General features: G+C 42.7%; 1 protein-coding gene across 2 annotated transcripts in view; it reads right to left on the bottom strand.

Annotated features, from left to right (window-relative positions):
- Window positions 1-14,380, bottom strand: part of BFSP1 (beaded filament structural protein 1) — a 31,075-nt gene extending 16,695 nt beyond the window's left edge. Inside the window, exons 1-2 of one of the 2 annotated variants that reach the window (XM_042818268.1) lie at window positions 14,346-14,380; window positions 3,702-3,894 (exon numbers count right to left, since the gene is read on the bottom strand). In XM_042818268.1, coding sequence (XP_042674202.1) covers window positions 3,702-3,766 — 65 coding nt within the window. In that variant the 5' untranslated portion in view covers window positions 3,767-3,894; window positions 14,346-14,380. Of the gene's footprint in view, window positions 1-1,500; window positions 2,133-3,701; window positions 3,895-14,345 lie in introns of those variants that run through there. The other variant, XM_042818259.1, reaches the window with a different exon arrangement.
- Window positions 14,381-25,306: the final 10,926 nt, after the last annotated feature.

Here is a 25,306-nt window from a genome sequence, read left to right as displayed (position 1 = left end):
GAGATGAGGGTTAGGAATTTATTTGTGCCACAGCTCCCACGAGCTCTTTGTGTGGCAGCTCACTGGTACTGGGTTGGAGATATTGATATTTATTTATTTTGGCTGGCTCATTTTTTGCCCCATGAACAGCTTTGGCAGCACTGTAGAGCAGCATGGTGGGCTCGGGAGGGCAGGATGAGCACGTGTTAGGGTGGTTATGGCTGCTGGGAGCGATGGATCATCAAACTACAGCATCAAGATGCAGACTGTCACATTGCCAATTGTTTCACACCTGCTTTCTGGCTCTTCCCAATTGTTCAAAGAAAACCCAAACAAACAGAGACAATTGTAGAAACTGAAGGGAAATTCAAGCAGTCTTATACTTACCAGTCCAGATGAGTGGGAAATCCGTAGTGGAACAGACTGAAAAACTATGTGATTTGGCTAAGGTCAGGCCAAAGTCTGTGGCGGTGACAAGGGATGAAATGTCGAGTGACTCATATTTCTGCAGCAGCAAGACAGTGCTGCTCCAGCTGATTCACCTCCTCCCTTCTTAAAAATGTTTTTGGTGAGTCCAGTGGGCACTGCCTGGGAGCAGCTTTGTTTCTATCAAGACTGTTTCTTGAAAATACTTCATTTGCCTCCTTCCTATCCTTGTCAATAAGAAGTGTTTCTAACTCAAAGTAGCTTACATGGTGTTCTTCTCTCATCCTTTGGTGGGGAAGTGAAAAGTTTTACTTCAGCTTGTATACTGCTGCCAAATTTTCCCTTTTTTTCCATCATCGGCCCTTTTATCAGCAACATTCTCCAGGTCTTGTTGTAGAAGTAATTAGGCCACATGGCCAAAACTGGCTACTGCTAAAGATAAGGGACTACGTGTGTCTGGAGGCTCTTGCATGCTTCAGCCCCTAGTTCTCCTGCTCTTATTTAAAGTACCAATGAATCTAAAGAGAAATGAAGTTTGAGGAAAATTTTCTCACAGGTATTGCTTAAGTAGCACGTGCCAGAAATATTGGGACGCAAGGAAAAAAAGGAAGTTAACTAGGCAAATCCCTCTCACATACCAAGAAAAATAATTATTTTCTCTTTTCATCCTGCATCCATAGAGTCTGGTCCAGGTGATTTACAACACCTGTAAATAATAACAGTTTCTTAGAGATGTCCTAAACATTTCAGGAAGTGTTTGGAGTCTTGTAACTCTGCTATTCAGACACTTGGCTCATTTTGTGCCAGGATGGTTTTCTAATTGGTCTTTTCCCTGTTGGCAGCTCAGAGCACAGCACTGCTAAAGCTAAGAAATGACAGCGTGTGCCATGGTGAAGGAACATTGCCCCCCTGGTAGTAGGGACAGCATGAAGAGCAGAGCCGGTGCTCCCTACACACTGCATGCTATCCCTGGCTGCAAGTCTGAAACATGAGGAGAGACATCACCATGCAAGAGAAGCAGCCAGCGACCAAACCTATCCTTAGGACACAACTACAGAAGCAATACTACCTCCTCCCTCCCTCCTCCAGCCTTACTTGTTGCGATACTCATCAAGCATGCGCTGGGCGTCCTTCTCCTCCCGCTCCAGCTTGGCCCGGTCGGACGCCAGCTCCCGCATTCGTTGGCGGTTGAACTCGATCTGCCCAGCGAAGGCTTCGTCCAAGCCCACCAGCTCATCCATGCGCTGGAAGGTCTCCAGCTGCTTGCGCAGGATGGTGTTGCGCTGCTCCAGCACGCGCGCCCTGTTGATGTAGCTGGCAAAGCGCTCGTTGAGTTCCTGCAGGTTCTCCAGGCCTTGGGCTTGGGCCAAGCTGTCAAATTCGGGGGAGCCCCGCAGCTCATCGTAGGCGTCCGAGCGCTCGTACTTTTCCTTGCGAACCTCGCGGAGGAAGCTGCTCCTGTACATGGCTTCGGGGGGGCTGTGTGGTGCCGGTGTCCCCTCTTCCGTGCCTGCCTGTCTCTCCAGTTTGGATCTGATTTGTATCTGGGGGGTTTGGGGAAGAAGAATTGACCATAATCACCCCCCAGATGATTAGGAGTTGCTTCCAGGGCAGTTTGTGGCACTAAAGGCATCATCTGCAGCAGTGAACTAAATAAATCCCCATGGCCCCGCCTTGGGGCTGCCCGTCCAGGCGTCAGCAGTTCAGAAGAGCTTTCTTTTCGAGTGTTGCAATTGCATAGGCAGAATAAAAGAGAGCAATGTCCAGCTTTTGCCTGGTGGATTATCCATGGACAACAAAATGAGCGCTTTGCAGTTTCAGAGGCTGAGTTCAAAGCCCGTCCTGGCTGTGTTGCAGGGGAGAGCTTTGTCCCTTGTTGTTGTCTCCAGGCACTGTGTACAGGCTTCCCGCTGAGCCAGGATTTTGGTCTGAGCGGATGGAACAGCTTGATTTTTGTTACTTGGCAGTTTTGCAGTTGTTTGGGATTACATTATGGTATATAAAAAAGTCAGCATGGCTCCTGCTCCAGGTAAAAAATTTGGCCATTTGGTTCTCACCTCATACTTCATCACATCAGCCTTTCCTGTGCAGTAAGTTTACCAAGCACAAGAGCCATGAAAGCAGGAGGATCACAGTCATACTTTATAGAATTGGTAGTCCAACTCAGGCATAGCTAAGTGCAATGTCCTTTCATGGCGTGGCAGACAGTAAGTTACCTCATGGAGAATCACCATCCCTCCCTCCCATCCCTTTAACCCCCCTCACATGCCACCATTCCCAGAGAGTCTCTAGTTTCTCTAATAGAGATAGATGTACTTCCTGTAACTTTTTCTTTTGAAGTCTTTACCTCTTCAGTTTTTTGTTCCTCCAGAAGTGCTCACACAGCCAAGAAGCCCAACACCAGGACAGCCCAATATTGACATCTGTTAATAATTCATTTACATTTAAGTCACTTTTTCATTTTTCAATGGACACATCTAGTATGGATATTTAGATCGTATATCTTGAAACCTTAACAGAAAAGAAAGATGCTGGGTGCTCAGGTAATTCTGAAATTCAGCTGCTCTTTAATCAAATCTGTATCTAGAGTAATAAAAAGCCCATTAGAGGTTTTCTGCATCTTCCCTATTCTGCTTCACGTTATTTGGAAATGTAAATAGGGAAAGATCAAACGATCTTTCAGAAAATCAAAGTAGGGTTTGTGCACATATCATTCACCTCTGTACACAGCCTCTGAAATAGTTAAACAATAAAAAAGATAGTTATAAAGAAATCTATATATATTTGCATCTGCATGTTGCACAGAAAGCAAAGCCTTCCACACAGCACCAACATGCAAATATTTGCAGCTCTGTGGCGAGACAAGCCTGCCCAGCCAAACAATGCAGCAGCTGCTGATGTTTTTACAGAGTTAGTCTTCCAGAAGAGATCAGAAAGCAGATTCTGCTGGACTGTGGGCACCATACTTTTATGGCAAGAGATTTTTAAGCTTTAGAATCATAGAATTACCAAGGCTGGAAAAGACCCCTGAGATCATCCCAGCCAACTGCTCACCTACCACCAGTATCTCCTCACTAAACCTTATCCGTTAGCACTAAACCACATCCCTTACGTATCCTATCAGAACAGAAATAGCCTTTGAGGGAACTCTCCCAGTCCTCCTCGTGAGGCTGGAAGCAGTGCTGACTCCACACTAGGCATGAACCTTAACTCCCTAGGCAATAAACACAAAAATGTCATGTTCTGCTACAGGCTGCATTTCTCCATGTCGGATTCCTGACTCAGTAAAGTCTCACCTTGGGTTGTTTCTCTGCTGGCTTGCTGCAAACATTGCTTTACTGTGGGCGAAGCAAGTATGCATGGCTCATGCTCTGTGCTCATGGCTTCCTGTGACAGAGGCTCTGACTTTCAGTGAGGGAGCATGAGGAGACATTCTGGCCTCCAGAGAGCTCACGGTCAATCCAATGCAGCAAACCAGAATGACACAACCTGAAAGACAAAAACAGCTTGGCCTAGACTGCAGATGTTACCCTGTTTCTTTTGAAACCAAGAATGTCAAAAGCAACACGGAAAAATCAATCTACTCCTGCTGCGCACAAATTACTTGGCTCATCTAATGGACCACCAAGGTGAATTTCATACAAAGGGATCCTAAAGGCTGTTTTTTGCTTAAGTGATGGCTCAAAAACCAAAAGATTATCAATAAACATTAATGAAACGTCTGGCAAATTGCTGCTTGGAAGCTTCCTAGATTTTTATCAGTGTGCATGTATCAAAAAATCACTTATATATAGAGATTTTTACCCATTGCCCACAATATCAATAAAAAGTAACAATAAGAAATGATTCCTATCTTTCCTTCTTTGTTCCCAGGGTACGTGTCTTGTTCCTGCGAGAACAAAATCTGAAGGCTGGCTCTTTACATTCTAAATGTGTTCTATGATACATCATTATCGCCCCAGAGCAAATGTTTACCTACTGCTGCACAGCTCAATAAAGCCCTGATGCAGTGGGTGCTTTGCTTCCTCTTTAATTGCTTGTATTGCCATGAACTCCCTCTCAATCTAAATTGGCTATAACCTTTATGTACAACATCAGCATATTTTACCAATGCCACCAACCTGCTTGCACTCCTTGCTATTTAGCTCCACCAACACAAGTTTCTCATGCTAAATCAAACCAATTTAAATCAAACACACAAAACACAACACAACCATCCAAACAAAACCTCTTCCTGCTATTTTCTCAGTAAGACCATGACAGCTCATTGGTCTGCCTACTTAGCTGACATGAACTGATCCCAGCCCACAGTGTAGGGCTTTACACTCTGTTCTCTCTTGCTGTCCTTTGAAGTTGCTTTGTTTTATTCAGAGCCTGACACTAATAGCCCAAAGTATCCTGTTCCTGTTGTCCAGAATGAAACTTCAGAGCAGGGCATGCTAATGAAATTCCAAATGCGCATTTCATGGCAAGGTCTCATTAGGCAGAAATTGAGATTATTTTTCATGCTGAGAATTGAGGTTATTCTTCATGTAGAGAATTGATGCTCAAAAGGCCACGTCACATCGCATGGCTGAAAAGAGCGGTGGTGCAAGGCATTCAGGGCACATCTTCTCCGTGAACATGAACATGACTAATGAGAGAGATGAGATGAATTGAGGCTGATTAGCTTTAAGGAAGACTCAAAGGGATGTAACTTCAAATAAGAAAGAGTCCATTATATAGGGGGAAAAAAAAAAAAGGTTTCTTTTCCACATCCATAGTGAATAGAATAGAACAAGAAATAATGGGTTTAAACTGTGTAATCTAAGATACAAACGAGTTATGCAGAAAGTGGTCTAACAGGATGAATAATGAAGCACCAGAATAAAAGGCTGCAAAATCTGTCACTGAAGCACTTACAGATCAGACTAAGCAAACACCACTCAGGGCTGAGAGAGGTTTCATTCATCCAGCCATAGGAATGATGAGAGCTTGCTGCTGATTTCCAGGGGGACACAACAAGGGGACCCCTTAGTGCCCCCAGGGCCCTGACAGTGACTTCTGAGACCTCTCCCAATCCTGTCAGAGCCACACACTCCCGCCTGTAAGCACCTTTATGTGCAGTCTTCCTATTTGCTTTAGAAATTGATCTCTAGTGGATGATGTCCAGCACACTGCAGCAGAGCTGGATGCTGACTTCAGCCTGTTTATTTTTACCCTGAGTGAAGCAAAGGGCACCATGCCTAGCCCAGTGGACCACATAACACTAAATACTACTGCTGTCAAAAACAGGAGGTTTGTCCAGATGCTGTTCTTCCTGACACCAAATCAGGGCAGCTGTCTCTAAGGGAATTTAGAAAATAGCTGTGCCATGTTTCATGTATGAACTTAGAGAGCAGAGATATTGCTATCCCTGCACGCAGCACCAGAAAGATCAGGGCCCAGGGCTGTTTCAGCTCTGTGCTTAAGCAGTGGTCATGTACCACCAGAGGGCTGTAGTCCAACAGCAGGAACAGGCCGTGCGTTTGAGATCTTGTGCCAAAAGCACCAGCATCTGACAGAAGTAACACGTGATTCCTACAGAGAATTTGCTCTGAAACAAGATGGACTTTGTCGTTCTTGCAACAGTAGATGTACTGAACAAAATGTGCTGCTTCTGGTCAAGGAGACCCAACATCGCCGAGGTTGGGGCAACCCCTGATGAAGATGAACGTGCAGCTGTGAAGCTGTGTACATGCTGCACTGCTCAGGACACACAGCAAGCTCAGGTCAACACCATGAATTTAATAGACATTGGGGACAGATCCTTTGCTGAGCTGTCCCTGTGAAGTCAGGCCAGCACAGAATTACTGAGAACTGGGCATACCACGAGGAATCAAGGGAAAGAACACCAACAACTCTCCATGGCAATCATAAACAAAAATAAAACCAGCTTTACTTTTCTGGCCTGCTTTTCCTAGCAAGTCTATAGCTATAGTAAGCTGTGAAATTGCAGCATTAGACAAACTCTAAGAAGCCAAGCTACTTTTTTTTTCCTGTCATTTTGGCCATCATTCAGGAAAAAAAAAAAGAAAAAGAAAAAGAAAAAAAGCACACCATTGTAAAAGAGTAAAATAGAAGATCGAAGATGAAAACTGGGTAAATACTCTGGGTTTTGGTTTTATTTCTTTATTTTTATTTTTCTACTTTAGTCTTAATCTAGCCACTTGCTTTTGTTCACTTGTTTCTTTTTCTGAACAACGCACAATGCAGCAAAGGGACAATGGATCATCAAAAGCATGAGATCTCTGGAAGATAACAGTTGCTTTAGGTAGGTAGACCACTACCTACAGCTACCTTAAATCCCCCATGTCTCTACATTGTTACTGAATAATATGGTTGATTTAGGAGGACAGGATTTTTTGGAGGTATACCCATATGTTTGCATGTTTTTCATCCAAAAACTGATGAAAATCAGAAGCATCTCTTTTCTCCTTATAGAAATAACATTTGTTTGTTAGGATTCAGAAGACCTTAAGTAAAATATTACCTCCATTTTCTTGGTACTGCAGAACAAAAACTAACTCATCTGAACATGTCTTATCTTTCAGAATGTCTCCCAGAAACTTCATTTTTCAACCCCAATTTTTCCATGCAAGCTTAAAGTTTCTGTCATTGCCTTTTCTAGGGAAAAACACTGCAATCAATAACTAATTTTGATGGGGCCAATACTTTACAATAGAGAAGAAAGAGAAAAAAGACAATTTTTTCCCCAGAGAATCTGTAATACAAGGGAAGATAGAAGATGTGGTGTGGTTGATAAACCACATGGCCTTTCCTTTCACCCAGAAGAAACTGAGTAGGAAGATGAGTTTTCTGATAGAGTGCTTGGTTGGTTTCTTATGAAAAGAAACAAACAAACCAACCTGAGGAATGAAGTCAGAGTGAATTTGGACTCTACTTGAGCCCTTGAGACGATAATCTGCATTTCTGCAACAGACAGAACAATGAAAGCAGGAGTGCGAGGAGATCTCTGGGGAAATGAAGACTACAACTTGAATGAATGAAACAGCAGAACTAGGGAAGGGCAATAAGAGCAGCCTGGAAAAGGGTCCAGATGGGAAATCTCAGTGGTGGGGTGGTATGACAGGTGTCTGGCTATGCCAGCCTGGCAGTTTGGGGAGTGCTGCTCATGGAGATGAAGACATAGAGCTCACTGTGTCTCAGAAGCAATGGTGATGGGATGTCCAACCCGACACACAGGACCAGGAACAGCTGGGAAGAGGAGAGTGGGACAACGAAGGCCCCAGTGCTCTCCTGCCCTTGTCCTTGGGGTGGCTTGGTGACAGCCTCGTACACAGGCAGGTGATGCCTTCAGCCACCTTCATAAAGGAAGAGAAGCAGGACAACAAGTCACACGCATTCCAGCATGGTCAAATCCAAAAAGCTATCTCTGGTCCTTACAGCTAATAAAATCACCTATTCTCTGGGTTAAACTAACATTCAAGTGCAACAAGTTCCTCCTGCCCCCAAGGACCAAAAAAAGGATGGGATGGAGGCCAGGCAGCACCACGGTGTGCACAGCAGACCCCTCCCTGCCATGGGCCAGAGCAGCTATCCCTCCTTTATTCTGCAAAGGAAACCATGGTCTGACCATTAGCAAACAGTGATTTTCTCCTAATGGCTCCCATGCACGGAGGTGCCTGCTTGCCTCACAGAGTTCATGGCAGATGCTCCTTCTCAGCAATATTTGGTCTGGATCTGAATACACAGACCTGAAACTAAGCACTACACACTCAAAGCACTGAGAAAAGGAGATCTTAAACACTTACCAAAGATTTTTCTTTTTTCTTCCCTTGAATATTCAGCAAAGAACGGCTAAAAATCCTGCCCTGGAATTCTGGAACTTAATAAAACTAGATAGGATATTTGAATTCACTGATAGCAAATACGTAATGAAAGGTACTGAGCCAGGCTGATTTCTACAGGATCATGTCCTCAGTGTATCTTCATGAAAACAGACCAGGCAGCTTCTAATTCAAAAAGCAATTCTGGAAACCTACACTGTCTTTCTGGACAACCACTCAGCCTCACAGATCTGTCAAGGGCAGTCTAGCAACAAACTGAAACCCAGATAGGGAGAAATAAACCAGGGAGATGCGTCTGGGGAACAGGAAACTGAGAACTCACCAACTGCAACAAAATTATCTAACAAAAAAAAGCTGAAAACACAAGTAAACAAAGTGCAACAAGAAAACACCAGGCACATGGGTGATGTTTTCTTCCATTACTCTGATTTCTTTTCATTGAAAATGAAGGAGGATATGTTATAGCATAGTAATGGATGTAGAAGGACAAATGAAGGAATGAGAGCTGAAAAGAAGATTATTTCCCTTTCTGCTTGTATTGCTTTTCAATCCTCCTTACCACAAGTTCCCTTAAACACAAAGCATTATATAGCACTTTGTTAGCTCTCCTTCACCAGAAGTTCAGAAAACAAAAAGATAATGTCTGTGACTTGAGTAAAAGGCCTAAGTAACAAAACCTATGCTATTGTTGAGGCAGTGATACATCTGTTCACTGCCACTGATGCTGATTGAAATGGTACAGCAATCAGCTTGTTATTGTTGCTATGGCACAAGATAGATTAAAGGACATGCAAGCTATAAATTTAGAAAGAAATTAATCAGGTTGACGCATATTGCTGAAAACATTAGTTAGCACCATAAATCCCAAGTTTTCCTTATTATAAAGACATTTGCAAAGTCTCCTGTTCATCTCTTCCTTGATTGCCTGCATCAGGAAGAAGCATGTTCTGACTGGTTCCTGCCATGGGCAGCTTGCCATGAAGGGCTCCCATGGCTATTTCAGAACTTGAGGGAAAGATGAGCCTTGCTTGACTCATCTGTGGGTATTAGAGAGGGTACATCAGTGCCTGGGGACATCGGGTGTCTCCCAGGCTCTCTGGATGCTCCTCCATCCCAGCAAATTGTAAGGTCTTTCTTGCAGCTCAGTCACTGGGGTTCAGCCAAGCATACAGGCAGAGGAATGAAAAGAGAAAGGCCACCCCGTGGGTTTGCAGGGCTTCACAAAGAAAGCACATCAGAAGTAGTTTTAAGCATGGGATTTCACCTTCCATTAACTCACCTTCCCCTACTCCATTCCAGTCTGTAACATCACCATCATTCTCCTGCAGTGCAGAGCAGGAGGTCACTTAGGGAGCATAACACTACATTTGCTTCTGAGGTGTGTAGATGTTTGGAGGCAGGCTGAGAAACAGGCAGTGCACCACTTGCTTGGTGAGTGCTGCCTGCTCACCTCACAAATTAATGACCACTCCGATTGGGTTTTTGTTTGTTTGTTTGTTTTAGTACAGCCTGTTATGAATCATCTGCTTCAAACACTTTGTCAACTCTCTAAAATACTTTTCAAAGCCACCATACTTGGCACTTTTGGAAAACTTAGGACTAGCACTCATAATGGGAAGTGCATACCTTCCCTCTGTCTCTAGCTTCAACCAAAGTGAACAGTACTGGAAAATGTCTTTTCAAGGTCATGATTCCTAATTAGCCCTGTAAGTGTTCTGCTGACTTACATCCAGGTTATCCTGCACCTGTGCTGCTGTAGCCTGAACCACCTGAGGTTTCCTTGCTGGTACTTTCGGCTGTCATCAAACCTCCAGTCTTGATTGTAACCAAATACCCACAGCAACGTGCAGAGTGGTAACTGGAGGCAGCTATCATTTGGATCAAGCTTCCAGAATGGATTCCCCCAAGATCAGGAAAAATCCTCCCAGCAGTAACACCGCAGTTTCTCTTCTTTGTTAAGAATCCCCAGAGAGACAAAAAGGCAAAAATTGTGTCTTTGGGAATTAAAAAAAAAAAAAGAAAAGAAAAGAAAGAAAAAAAAGTCAAAAATGTGAAGAATGTAGAATACTAGAATACAAGTCTTTCACTAATTGGGTTTATCAAGGTGCCTGTCACACTATGAAAACACTCAAATCACTGTTCCACTCTTGAGAAAAATAATTACTTGTTTCCCTGATTAGACTAAAACACAAGTTGCTCTGTGAATACTTGCTAATCATCAATCTCCCAGAATGCTGAAAACAGCCGATATGTTACAACAGAAACCATTTGTGTCACAACAAATTATGCAGCTTGAGACTACAAACACAAACACAGAATGTCTTCTGCTGTGTGCCTTCATGAAGTTAACAAGGTGCACAAAGAGCCCAAATGGGCTATTAACTTCCAAGGAGACTGCTACTGATTTTAGCACTAAATGGATCAGATCATTATGCAAATAGATCCTGGGGTCAATTTAAAGCGTTTTGCAGCTGGTGAAGTACCAGCATCCTCCCAAATTAATGCAAGAGACACCAGCAGTGATACTGAGCAACAACAAGGCTGTAGTCCTCAGTACTCTGGAGTGGCATGGCTTAAGAAAGCCAAAATGTCAGGATTGTGCAGCCTGAAATAAATACATAGCACAGACAATACTGGAACAGGGCAGCAATGCCGAGGTCTCTGGCAAGGGGAGGTCCTGTTTTGGAAGAGCCACACTGCCCCAGGAGACCTTGCCTCTTGCCACCCTTGAACCAAAGCAGACATGCTCGACTTTGGGGCACCATCACACAGAGTTTTGCTCCTGACACTGTGGCCTTTGCTTTTCAAAGCAAGAAAACATCACTTGGTGCTTAACACAGCATTATTTGATGGCCTCCTGCTCTGACTCAACCTGAACACAGAAGTTTTTTTTTTCAAGGAGCAGTTTTTATCTTAGGCTTGTGCTGCAAACAGCCTGTCTGAAACACAAAAAGTGATTGCACCCTAAACTACACTGCGATTGAGAAGAACCTACTATCTGACAAAAGCAAAACAGTTATAATTGACTTCACATTCATTGTCTCAAAGCAACTTTTTACATGGTCAGATAGCAAGAGGACAAGAGAGAATGGCTTTAAACAAAAAGTGGGGAGATTTAGGTTAGATGCTAGGGTAATTCTTCACTCAGAGGGTGGTGAAGCCCTGGCACTGCTGCCCAGAGAGCTGTGGGTGCCCCAACCCTGGAGATGCCCAAGGCCAGGTTGGATGGGCCCTGGGCAGCCTGAGCTGGTGGGGGGCAGCCAGCCCATGGCAGGGGTTGGGGGGGGCTCTGATGTCCCTTCCAACTGAATGCATTCTACGATTCTATAAGTGGTTGTTACAGTGCCATCTGCTCAGGAGATAATGGGACAGAGGAACCTTTCAATAGTCTGATGGCAGTCAGGCACATGGTATAAGGCTTCTCCTGTTGGAGTCCACTCCACTGGAGTGGCTACCACCAGTCACACCCACCAGGGGAAGGATCTGGCCAAGCTGCAGATGCCTATGCTGCTCCCGTTGCTGAATCCTGGCCCTGGCTGTCACTGCTGTACCCGTTGTCCTTGCAAACTGGGAAAGGGAACACAACATGTCACTTGCTATCTGCATTTCCCTTGTCTTCCAGCTCTGGCTTCACATCCGTACAGACTGTGCCCAAGTTACATATTCCCAGCTGTCTTACGGTGTCTGTACCAATTTACCCTTTTGTCATCGCTTATATCGCACATCCCCTTCCACCTCACCCATCCGCTCTTTGCTCTAACATCGTACAATTTCTGTTTTGACACTATCTTTTGCTTTCTCTAACTTCAAGCTCAACCTTCTCCTAGCTCAAGGCTGGACTCACTGCTTTTGTTCACAACTTTCCACATGCATTTTTCCTGTGCTTGCTTGAGCAATCTTGTTCTTGTCACCTCCACAGCAGTGCTGTAATTCCCAGTATTCCCAGCAAACTAATGTGGCAAATTCTGCTTTTTGCTTTTTACAACTGCTTTCACATTTGCAAGCCATTTTATACAAAAAATGACTTCTTGCCATAATATATATATATATATATATATAAAGATATGGCTACCATAATCTATCCATTAGCATTAGTATTTTTTATTTTTACTGCAAATTTCACCTATTGTTAACTCTTGAGTTCAGTATCCAATGCTTCAGTCAAAACTGAGCTGCAGTGAAGGCTCTGTTTCCACCAACAGTAGTGAATTTCAAAAGAAGTGATTTCTATTTTGTTTCCTGCAGTCATTTAAATGTTGACTTTCACTGTGAATGTTTCCTGTTTAATAAAGTGCATTTATCTTCTCGCTGTGAAAGGTTTGTGCAGGGCTGAAGCACCACAATTATTTTAAATGGCATCTTGAGGCACGTTCATAACAAACTCCCCAGTATGTCTTTTCATTTTAAATGGTTTACAAATGTTAAAAAACCAACATAACAAAATAGCTAAAGAAATTACTCTAAATTATTTACTGCAACTGTGCACCAAAAGCAGTAGCCCACAGCTATGCTTAACTGTCAATTTATGTCCAGCGAGCTCCAAGGTAATGTCATATACTGTAAATGAGTCTAGCTGCTGGATGGAAAAATGTGCCTGAACATACACACAGATTTCAGACACACCGTCCCAGTTTGCTCCCGTGGGTTCAGCAGAATGCAATCATATTTTACCCATCAAGGGGTAAAATAAAACAGGAATTGCATTTTGGCAATAGCAGCGTAGCTGCTTGTAGCCCTGGTTTTCGGAAGAAATCAGCTGTGTGAGCGTTGCATGGGACCACACTCCTGCTCAACATTTTGGGTCACTGCAGCATGGGCAACAGGTGTAGGCTTATCCCGCTCCATCCAGCTCCTCAGCAGGAAAAACTATAGGCACTCCTTCCTGATTTTTGCTCTTTTTAAAACTTTTCTATTTTTAATTGTGAGGGAATATTCAAAAAGCAACCTGCAGGGCTATTTTCTATTACAGTCACCTAAAGTTAAAGTGTAAGTACAATGTTAGCATGGTGTGGTTTGGCTAACACAAGCATTTATATCCTTAAGAATGAAAGCTAGGAAAAGGAAAATCTGTATGTGCAAAGCTACCTCTGCTTTCAGAAAGAATTAAATGTTCTGTTCTCCACCAGAATGTAAGCTAGGATATTTCTCTTTGCCCTAGGTCTATTTGTGCACATAAAATAGTATTTATACGCCAACATGTGGAATCTTCCCTTAGGAAGGGTAGAACTGTTATGCATTCGATCCATGGCAGCAATTGCCAAGTTCCACTATTCCCTCTGCCTTACCTAGCATGCACAAAGCAGCACAATGTTTCAGGTAATCGCAGTCTTTGCGCCTCTGCTGAGGCCACAGCCTGACGCACTTGAAATGAGCAGCACATCCACACCAGCAGATTGTATTCCCCTTCCTCTTGATTTATTAGCTATTTCAGAAGCAGGGCTCAATCAAATCAAAGGGTGAGACCGAGTCACTCTGCATGTAAATACATACTAATTCCTACAGACACACAGCGTTATTGATGGCACAAGCACCCACAAGGCATCTTTGATCACCAACACCCTTTTATGGTTAGTGCTGTTCGTGATAACATACTCAGATTTAAGTGCTTCCAAGTCAAGGCGACTGAAATTGTGTGTATGTATATATTTTGCATAGCTTGACAGTTCCCACTCAAGTACTCCACATCCCTGCTATTCATCTTGCTTCCCTCCTCTTATCAGTTACAAAGTCAAGGCTGAACCTCCTAAAAGCTACACCTGTAGTTTTAGCGGCCCACCAACATTGGAATTAAAAGTTGTAATCTTAGTTACTGTGCCCTTCATCACAAGTCTATCCAGTTTATGTTGCTGAGTTAGTTGACCGGTTTCCCTACTGCTTAGCATTCCCTTTAAACTTACAAAGAACTGTCACTGAACAGCCTTAATGAAGCAGGGGTGCTCCCACCCTTCCACATACCTTTCCAAAGGGAGAGAAATCGTGTCTCAGAAATGATTCTTTGTTACCGCGGGAGATTTGCAGTGCTGAAGACAAAGTAAATCCCAAAAGGACCTCTATCTCTTTCACTCCTTATAAACTGCAGGACAACATGCACTCAAGTCTGCTTGGTCCTACCTGGTAAGCAGCCCTGGTCGCCACTCTGTTCTGCCCCAGGATTTAAGGACAAGTCACTCCAGCATTTGTTTTCTTCCCCTCTTTGAGAAAACGCTTCTTGTTGCCTTCTGCAAAGAGAAAACCACACCTGTTTTTAAGTATGCCCTCTCTAGCAGCATCTCTTTAGTATCACAAGCACCTCTCTCTATTGATATCTTTATTTTCCAAGTAATGTAATTTTGGTACTCTGCTGTCTCAGGTGAAATGAAGGTAATAATTTTTTTTTGGAGCTGTGTTTTCCTAGGCTGCTCACATCTTCACAGATGGGGAAAAGAGAACAGAAAAACAAGAGATGCTATGAAGGGTAGATCAGAAGCTTGTCCTCGAGGGCATACCATGAGCCTCAGGCAGCTCTTCTACAGAAGAAATTGCTTCATAGCCTTTCCACGAAACATTCATTTGTTTCTTCCTCTCCAGTTACTATGACTAATATAACAATTCCTGTCCAAGCACAAACAAACCCCAAATCACAACAAATTAAACTGACTGAAAACAAGTAATAAATACTGCCAACAATAAACAGCCTTTAGTCTCATAAATTAGAAATTGCAAGCCAGTAAACATCTCACTCAGCTCTTCCTTTTTTCACATAGATATCAATGGGGAGTTTGTATGATTTCAGAAGCCAGAAATTTTCCTCTGTCTTTTTTTCAGCTAAAGAAAAAGGGCAGATTGCACCATCTGCTTAGAAAATAGAAGGATACACTGACAGAAATATTATATGACACACTAACTTTGTGCAGTCAAATTACAACAATATCAGTGGTCCAGCAGACATGATGACATGTTATCTACATCTATTTTTGTGGTTAGAAAAAATTAACAATATTCTCAATACATTCTTTTCATTTAGAAGCAAACTCTCTACTACATGGCCTAAGACTCAATCCTCTTACAATAGCAAAATTCACATCTCCACTGCTGTCAATAAACACATATCAGAAGAGTTGCAATTTTACCCCAGTGCCTGCTGACTGAGATAGCTGAACATATTATAATTAGAATAGCCACTGCAAGCGCACTCTTGCAAAGCACAAAAGTGTTACCGTGACTCCAAACTTCACTAACAAACCCAAGATACATAGATTTCTCAGCAATGTTGTTCCCTCCTGATGCTTTCATATCTTAATTCATTCCAGGCACAGATGCCATTATCAGCTGAGCCTGTATTTCTGTTTCCTTCACTTCAGATGAGTATCTAACAATGCGGATGACTGTAGCTTTGATTTCTTTTTCCTGTGACCGCTCACTTTTTTTTATTGCTACCTCTTGTTTTCTACTCGTATCACTATTGATGAAATGTCATCTCATCAAGCACAATCCCTGGTTAATTAGGTTAGCTGGGGTGTTTCTTAGCCTCTTTTTTGGGTTCTCCATTTCTCCTTAACAATGACTCAACTGGATTTTCTTGTGATGGCGAATCTCCACAAAGATTGTTTTGAATGCAAATTTGTACACACTTTCCTAGGACTATTTAGGACAAAATTCAGAACACTTAGAAAGACACAGGGGTGAACTGAAGAGTAGAAAGGGAAAACAGAGCCCCTACATTTAATTTATAATAACAATCTGCCTAAGCATGAGATTAGGAGAAATTAGGAAGATGACAGTTCCACAGAAAAGAACTGATGGTAATAACAGGGCTAATAAGATCACCAGGAATCAGCAATATCCTCACATCTGTAACTGAGATAAACATCAGACTGGGACATGATGCGTGAGTGCTGAGTGTTTAGAGCAGTGAGGGGCATCCAATAATAATTGGCACGTTGAAATGGGTGTCTGTAGGGCAGATGAATAATCTGATCTCTGTGTCCTCTCTAGGACCCCATAACAGGGGCAAGGAAACTCCCACATTCACATGAAATACAAGAAGCTTACTGCCTGGCTTGACATGCAGCTCATATGACGGATGTGTCATTACAAGAGGACATGCACCAAACAACTCGTGTCTGGTCTTTGGTTCCTTTGCTATCCAATGGTGGAAGGAAAGAAAGTAGAACATTCTGTTTTCTCTCAATACAGAAGTAGGGACTTAAAATGGACTAATCAGTGGAATCGTGTCCTTTCAGTCAAGTAAACATTGAGAAAGGAATTAAGGAAAAATTTCTGTGGGGAAAAATAAAAAACAACACATCTGGATGATAGTAAAAAGGGACATGAAGTCAAACTTCTAGAACAGTAAAAAGACACGACTTGGCAGGAGTTAGTAAATAACAAAACTTCCAGAAAAAAAAAAAAAGAGAGTGGTTTAAATTACTCAGTATACGTACAATAAATAACACCTGCTTCTTGACAATGAATACAGCAGATAAGAATGATGAAGTGTTGGGGGAAAAAAACATACCAGAATTCCTCCAGGAAATAATTTCATCTTCAAAACACTTTCAAACAGGTGCAGTGAAGAACAACAAGCAGGAAGGCTGTGAAAAGCTGTAAGTAGCAGTTCAGCAATCAGAATATCCTGAGTTGGAAGGGACCCCCAAGGGCCATCATGTCCAGCTCCTGCAATGATACCAACACAATTTGTTGAGGTGTGTTCATGGAGCACAAACACCTTGTGTCCTAAAGATAGGAAGCCTGTACAGCTCCCAGTGCCATTGTTGCCAGGATTCTTGCTTCCCATGGAGCTTGGAATGTCCATGCAGCACAATTGCTGGGCTTCCAACCCCAAACCAGGCCATTCATACTTCAATCCCAAGCCCCACAGCTGCCCCAGATCCCCTCCAGTACATCCACAGTAAAGAAAATAGAGATTGTGTTTAAGGAGGATGTTCCTATCCAGAGTGGACCCAGATCTGGTGGCCTGATCTAGATTTTGGCATCTGCCTCCCTCCTTCCCTTCTTCCCCAGGCCTTCACTTCTGCTCATTTTCCCCTACCTTTCCAACCCTCTCCAAGTAATTTTTCCTTTTCACATAAAATCCTTCACCCTGTCAACATTTTCCTGGTAATTAAATGGTCAGAAACTGTTGTGTTGTCGCAAGGAGAGTGCTGCACAGAAAGGGACTCGCAACAACTTTGTGATCCATTGAGAAGACCACTGCTGAAACAGTCCTCTGTTCCCTCTCACTCCTCTTTTGTCTGCTGCAATGCTTTTTTTTTTTTTCTTTTTTCCCTGTAGTGATTTTTTTTTTTTAATGTTTACAAAAAAGAACCAGATTTGCTCCATAGGGTCTTCAGTTCTCTTCTGCACCTGCTGCCTTCTACACCTTCCCAGCTCTCACTCCTCATCTTTGTTTCCACCCACCTCTTCTGCAGGGTGCGAGTTCTCTTCTCAGGGTGAAGTTGATTTGATTTCTGCCCATTTTCCCCTCCTTCTGAATAAGCTTTTCCCTTCAAAGTGGTAGGATCTCCAGGCAGTTTCACCCCGTTCTCTAGGAAAGGTATTAGAAAGGACACCAGCTATTACCGCTTTCCACAGCATGTCCCTAGAGATGCCTTGGCTCAGCTCAGGTCTGACATTTATCATTGTTGCTGAGTCTTTCAGCCATTAGCCAATACGTCAGAGAAAGCTCTTTTGTCAGTCAATGTGAATATTTCATGAGCCGCTGCACGAAATAAGTCACTGAAATTCACTTCTAAGCAGCTCAGGTGAAACACTTCCTATCAAAGAATATCTGACCATCTCATATGGAAGTAGACAAAGGGAGGTCCTTTCAAATTTGCAAAAAACCCTTGAACTCTGAGGTTAATTCCTGTTACTTTGTCTTTGCTTCTAATCAAGTCTAGTTACACATCTTACTGCCCCTCACTTTAGTTTGGGGCTGACATTACTCAGCCTTTCCTATTACACTTCACAACCTCATACTTTGGCATGTGTTCCACTGCCCAAATCTCCACCTGGACAACAGCCTGGGTGTCTCACAAGGGATCACTTGAGTGTAAGAGTTTACTACAGGTGCCATGGTGTTATGACAGCAACAAAATTAGTGCAAAGCACCAGACCTCCAAGTTCAGGGCTGCCTGAGATACTATGCCCTGCTACGCAATGGACATGAAAATACTGACGCGTGATTACTAAGATCTTTGCTTGAGATATTTTCAGAGAAAATATTGCTATTGTAGTTCTACTTCCCTTTGGAAACACAAAGTAGGTTTGGTATCACAGCATAACAGAAAGGCGACAGCAGAAGAAAAGGTGTCATTCACTAAATACATAGCTAATAAGAATCATTTATATCCAATTCTGCTCTGAGATATGATACATCTAAAAGCCTTCTGTCTGTGATATCCATTGACACTGTTCATTAAGGTTGTGGTTCACTAAGAAGCCCAAAGAACTGTGATCTAATTCACTTGGAAATTCATTTGCTTCATAATTCCATTTCATAATTAATTGCTTTCACTACCATTAGTCACCTCTCCACAAAAGCAATGTGATCCTGCAGTGCTGGGATTAGAATTACAGATCTTATTTGCTGAATTCCAGTATTAAGATCTGCAATACTGATAGCTCTGTATCATATTGAAATACATTACTGGCCTTTGCTGTCTTAATATAAGCTCCTGACAAGACTGCAGGCAACAGATTTAGTTCACTGGCCAAACTACTGAGGGAACAGAGCCAAGAAGATATTAGGGAATATTAAATATCATTAAGATTTTAGAAATAAATCTGCAGCTTCACAGCCGAGGTGCAAAAAAACAAAAAAACAAAAAACAATAACTTTTGTTTCAAAAATCTGTGAGCTCATATTAACAATTCCACACTTCATCATTTGACGGAGGAGATTTAACCATCGGAGACACCAGAAGAATAACGACTTCCATCTCTGCCTTGTGTAACAAATTGCCCTGGATTGCAGCCGAGTGCTCTCCATCTCCAATGTGATTAACAGTGTCACAAACCAGGTACCCAGAAGCCATAGCATTCATAATTGCATTACGATTCATTATCACTTTAACTCTATACATGGGAGAACAGCTAAATTGAACTGAATACTTCACAGCCTTAACTCGCTCTTTTTCATTAATAGATCTGGAAGTGTTAAAGGACACTGTGAGCTTTCTTAGCTGTCTCAACAGAAAGCTGAGACCCTTCAGCAAGAGAGCACCTGTATTCTTTGTAGGCTCTCCAGTCTGTGCAAGGCCAAAGGAAATAAAAAAGTTTAATAGTAAAAAAAAAAAAAAAAATTGGCTTCAAATGACTTTTTTTTTTTTTTTTAATCTAATTTTTAGCTCATGGTAGAGTTCCACACTGTGAATTTCATCTCAAATATTTGAAGCTTGGTTGAATCTTTTAAGAAGATGCAATTAGAGAATTATAACAGGAAATCTTTAGCAATTGCAACAATAGCTCATTGAGGGGAGCAGAACAAGAAGAGAAGTAGTGAAAGCCCTTCGGAGCAGCCTTCATGGCAGAGCAGCACGACTCCTCCTACACACCCCTACTTCCATGCAGATATTTGCATCTTGGTGTGCCATTCTTATCTCTAGCTCTTACAGCAGCACTGGGATCTCAGCATCAGCCACAAGTTCAGCAAGCCAGAGAGTGCTTAACAGCAGATGTCCATCCGTGGAACACCCATGCTACTGCTCTCTTGTGTATCTGAACAAGTGATTTGCACTTCGATTTCAGAGTGCCTTTGAGATGTATTCTTTGCCCTTTTGTTTCATCAATTATTTGATGGGAACAAGAGCTGCAGAAAGCACTTGGTTTCACTCCTCTATCTCTCTTTGTAAAGTCTCTTTAGCGTCTGCCTCACGATTACAGGAATACAAACAGCCACAAACTCTCAGTTCTGGATAAGCAGACAGAAGTAGGTTCGCTCACTTGTTTGGGAGCAGCTGCAGGACACTGATAGAATGTGTTGGCCAGTGCTGTTTCAACAGGGCTGCAGACACTAATGGTTTCCAAAGCTTGGTGTATTAAATCACCTTAAGTACAGCCTATTTCTTCCACTGGCAAGAAGTCAGTAGGAAGCTTTGCAGTGCATTATTCCTTAGAAAGAGCATAGCAGGGAGCAAATTATTAACACTCCAAAGCCACCCATTAGACAGGCAGGCACACATATAACAAGAACCAGTGCTGGTCACTGACCCCACATTGAAGTAAGGCTTGAGAGCAGCTGCTCAAACATTCCTCAATGAGCATTTCTGGGCACATGCAGGGCCACAGCAGCCTTATTCATGTTTCATGACACTTCAGTGATGTTGTCTGACCAGATTTGTGTTCTTTGCTTTAATGCTTCTGGACACCAGTCCCAGTGTGGCACAGCAGCTTGCAGAATTAGTTCTGCAGCTGTGTGGCTGGCCAGCACCAGCCAAGGGTGCAACTCTTTCACTTAACAGATGTCACTTGACATTAGTCAGCTGCCAGATATCAGAATTCTCTTCCCCCAATGCCGCTGTTCCTTTTAGTTTTTATGGCCTCTGCAGAGGTCTGACCCTGTTTGCATTCACGCCTTATGAAGCATTTGTAAGCAAAGACTTGCATTTAGTTCTACTTCCAACTGACCACGACTTTCACAACATTCGCTGTGTGCTGGTTAGACTCTCTCATCCAAACTGCATTAGCAATATATCAGCTAAGATCTCGTACTTTTTAGTTGTGTTGAATTTAGCTATTGCTTGAGAACCTTCTAACAATAGAGCTGCAGTAAGTATGATTAACTCATGGTTAATTACTACAGCATTCCAACCCTGCTCTGACCATAGTGGTCAACCACAGACCTTTGATGCTCAGAAATCAGACTCCTGCCAGACACACTGGAGAAAAGAAGCAATTCTTCACGTCTATCGTTACAAATCTGGATCAAGAAAAACCACCAAAGACTTTGCATTAGAAATAATTTGACACACAAGAGCCCAAGGGAAACAAAACAAACTCTTCTTCCTCAAGTTGCATTGCTTCTTTTCCCATCTTTGCCACTGTGAGTTTTAGCTTTGTAAATGCCTCCCATTGATTCATTTCTGCTAGCACCGCAGATCAGTACTTTCAGATCCCTAGGCTTTAACTCTTAATTACATGATGTGCATTTATCCAAAGTGATCTGCAAAAGTGAATGAAAACCTTCACCTTAACTCTGTGTTGGGACCAAAGTCTCTGTGTTGCTGATGGGCAGACAGGACTCAGCTGTCACATGAAAACACACACACCCCTCATCACAGAAGAAACCATCAATGTTCCCCCACTGTCCTGTACACACCATACTCATAAAAGCACCTCTTGAAACAGTACATGCCGTCCTATTTCCATTAACTAAAGCTAAAACGGATTCTTTCAATGAAATGAGACTAATTAGGGCTTATCAGTGAACTAGCACTAAAACTCTGCGCTGCTGAAGCTGTGCTGCTGCACAACAATGTGCTTACCCTGTTAAGGGGATTGTAACACGCACTGTGAGCTACAAAGGGATTCCAGACACGTTACTAAAAGATAACAGCTCACAGTTTAGCAGCAGCCCACGTATGCAATCCTCTTTGATGCACCTTGTTTAGTGCCTACAAGGTATGGATGACTTATCAGAAAAAGGATATTTCCCCCCTACTAGATTCAATATTCTTCACAACATTTTACTGCTAAAGCAGGTGAGTTAGTACCAGCAAGACAACCTCCGTGCCAAAATGCTTTGATGAAAAGTAGGTAAGCCAGGTAATGCAATACATCACGTCAGGGGCCAAGCACTGAGGAGAGAGGACCACAGACAAAACCACATCAACCAGAGATACCACCTACAGGACAGAGACAAGCTTAAAGAAAGGAGACTTACTTCATCAGCCTGGCTGAGGTCCATATAAGAGACACGTCTAGAGAAGGAGCAGCACAACAGCTCTAAGAAAGTTCTAGATGCCCAGGTGTCACGGAGTTGACTGGATCAATCTATGCCCACAACAGGGGGGCAGTAGGTCCCTGCCCTCCCCCGCACCACAGCCCCACAAAATGGGAAGGAAGGAAGGGAGAAAAAACAGCGGCAACAATCCATGGAGGAAAACTTATTTTACTAACTATGATATCGGAATGCAAGGTAACACAATATAATATAATCTAATTGAAATTGAGACTAATACATCAAGTAAGATAGGAGAGAGAGAGAGTTCCTGAGACTGAGTCAAACCTGAAAAGCCTGGAACGGCTAGGAAAGCACCCTCCAGCACTCACTGCAAGGCAGTACGAGACCGCCCCACTCAGAAGGGCCAGATCCCATGACTTCTGTACCGTACAGGGATAGGTACCTGGAATTGGAGCATTAACACTTTAACTCCCAGTACACTATATGATGTTTTGATGCGGATTACTGAAAACCAAAAGAAACAAAACCATGACACCAGGGCTCATCTTAATTAGAGCCAGCAGGTGTGGGTGAGCCCCAGGTGAGGCTGCCCATGATAGCAAAGCTTATGGTGCCCTAGCTTGGCTTCTGCAGTTGCTTTTAGAGGCATAGACTGATGGCAGAAACTAAGCAGTAAAAGGCTGTGAGCTGAGCCCTGTGCTAGAGACAAGCAAGCCGTGACCCAGTGATGAGAGGCTGGTGATTTGCAGAGGCTGCCTTAAAGCTAGGCTTGAGAGACAGGCTTGTGACTTTTTTGCATTTGGCCAGGCTAACTCAGAGAAATGCCTCTCCAGAGCTCCAGCTGGCATCACTAACTACTTGAGCTCAGGAAACCTTTGGAGTCATACATGGCCTCTGCTTAGAAGCCGCAGCTCCTTGCAGACATACAGGGTGCTCTGGACGTTGGAAAAAAAAAAAAGCAGCTTTTTAATTATTAGAATATATATCCATCAACATTTATGATACAAGCTTTGTCTTTACAAGCTTTGTTCACATCAACAAAAATAATTCCCCACACCAAAGTCCTCACCACAAAGTTGAGCAATCTACAAAATAAGCTGTACAAAACCAGGAGTCCCATCAGACTTACAAAAGACTACAACTCTTACAGGATGTCTCCCACTGATTTTCACTTCTGTGCAATGCTGAGCCTTAGAGAGTACCTCAGCCTGATTATCCACTTATCTCATTGATGGCAGCACCTCCCTACTGAATGACAGAAGTCACTATTGCAGTGGGAGGGCTGTGTTGACCTAGCACACTGCTTTTGCAGTGTCTGTTCACCAGAAATCTTGTTAAGCATCCCTTGAACTGAAGGAGGCAGAGAGAGAAGGGAAAACTTATCTGGTGTTAGCGCTATGAATCATATAAATAAGAGAAGAAGAGAGAATTGACAAACAGCCAATATTCTTTAGCCAAATAAGAAGAATGTCAAAGGCTTAAAAGCAGTATTTTGTGTCTGGCAGATCCCTTAATTAAAAGAACCTTTTATCTACCTGACTCAAGTAGCTTGCCCTCAGTGCTACCATATCTGACCTCACTGCATAGATTGTCCTGATCCTGACACACAAAAGATCACCCGTGTTGTCTGTGACTTTTCCTACAGCACGATATGCTTCAATACTTGAGAAGTGACACATGCTGCACACACCATGGCCGTCGGCCTGCAGACTGAATCATCCAAGCTGCCTTCTTGTATGCCAGTTTCTCAACTGTTTTAGGAGACCAAATGTAAAAGGAAGAGATGGGCATCAGGGCCATCTTTTGACCATGTTAGCAGCTCCTCCACTACCACTGAATTGACTCAAGTTGGCAAGGAGCAGTGCCCAGCAACGCTCATTTCTGGCATGCGCTGGACAGTTCTACAAAGAGTACTTTAATACCATGGTGGATTAAAAATGTATTTTATTTATATATATCTTCTGGCTCTCAAAGAGTTTACATCAACCAAAAAAAAAATAGTAAATAAGCCATCTTCTACTACAATGGAGTGCTGCTGCAATTGCAACTAAGCCAAACCAAATCCTATATCCCTCATTCCTCAAATTCCAGCTGTTTCCTTCCATCCTATCTTCTCCTCTGGGTTTGATCTGTTTGCTCAGAGTCCCTTTCCTCCTTTTGCTAGTTAACAGTGAGGAAGAATGCTTGCTAAATGTTTTTGTTCCATAATTATGAAACAGCAAGTAATGTGCTCATAAAGAGATGACAGAAGGTGAATTCATCCTTGATATTACATCCAAACCACTTTCTTTCATGAGATGCATCACTGGAGATATATAGCCTTGTGCTTAAATGTGCTTTCAAGGATGTAAATCTGTCCTGAAAATGATGGGATTTTCCAAGCATAAAAGTAAGTCAGAGCAATGAGGCAAGACTTGAAAAGGCACCTACATGCTTTTGATCCTTCTTTCTACCAAGCAGGAAGGTACGTTTTGCTATAAGTACATTTAGTGTAATACCAACCAAGAGAAAATTGCCTTGCAGAAAGACAGTAAGCTGGTGAGGACTGAGGTCTGCCTAGCTTGCAATCAACTCCTGCCTGAAAAAGGACCTCATGTGGTTCAAATAGAGGCAACTGATAACAAAGGGAGTTTTTAAGGCCAGGGACATTACTTACAAGGAGGAAAGGCTTGCTTAAGAGAAAGTAGGTGCCCAAAATCAGGATTTTGCTTTTGGCCTGTTGGGTGACTGCAGCTGTACTGGGTGATGGTCTGACAACATCACATTTGTCTTTCTGAAACTTGCCAAGGATTCAGCACGACAGTTTTGCCCAGCAGCTTTCAGTATGCTGTTTTACCTATTCATAAGCAGGAATCAATGACAGAAGCTCTGCAAAATATTTTGAGAGATTAGGAATAAAACTTTGTTAATCTTTTATCAAAATCTAAGGAAAAGCAGCCCCGTAATTTTAACTGGTAAAATCATACTCTGATCAGCTTATCATCCATAACATCACGTTAGGCAAAAGCAAAACCTGGGTAAATTCAATCACATTAGTCTTGCACACGTGGAAGAGATCTCAAAAGAATTATTGATCTAGAAAGCAAAATTCTAGCATTCAAAATCTGTTTCAAAGCTAAAAAGCAAATTTCCCATGTGTGTATGATTAGAATTTTCATCTTACTCCTAGCCCAGTACTAAAGGTACT

This window comes from Centrocercus urophasianus, unplaced genomic scaffold (assembly GCF_019232065.1).
Source record: "Centrocercus urophasianus isolate 14NV4802_14NV808 unplaced genomic scaffold, USGS_Curo_1.0 seq_10, whole genome shotgun sequence".
Lineage (NCBI taxonomy): Eukaryota > Metazoa > Chordata > Aves > Galliformes > Phasianidae > Centrocercus > Centrocercus urophasianus.
This window is presented reverse-complemented; position numbering and strand designations above follow the sequence as displayed.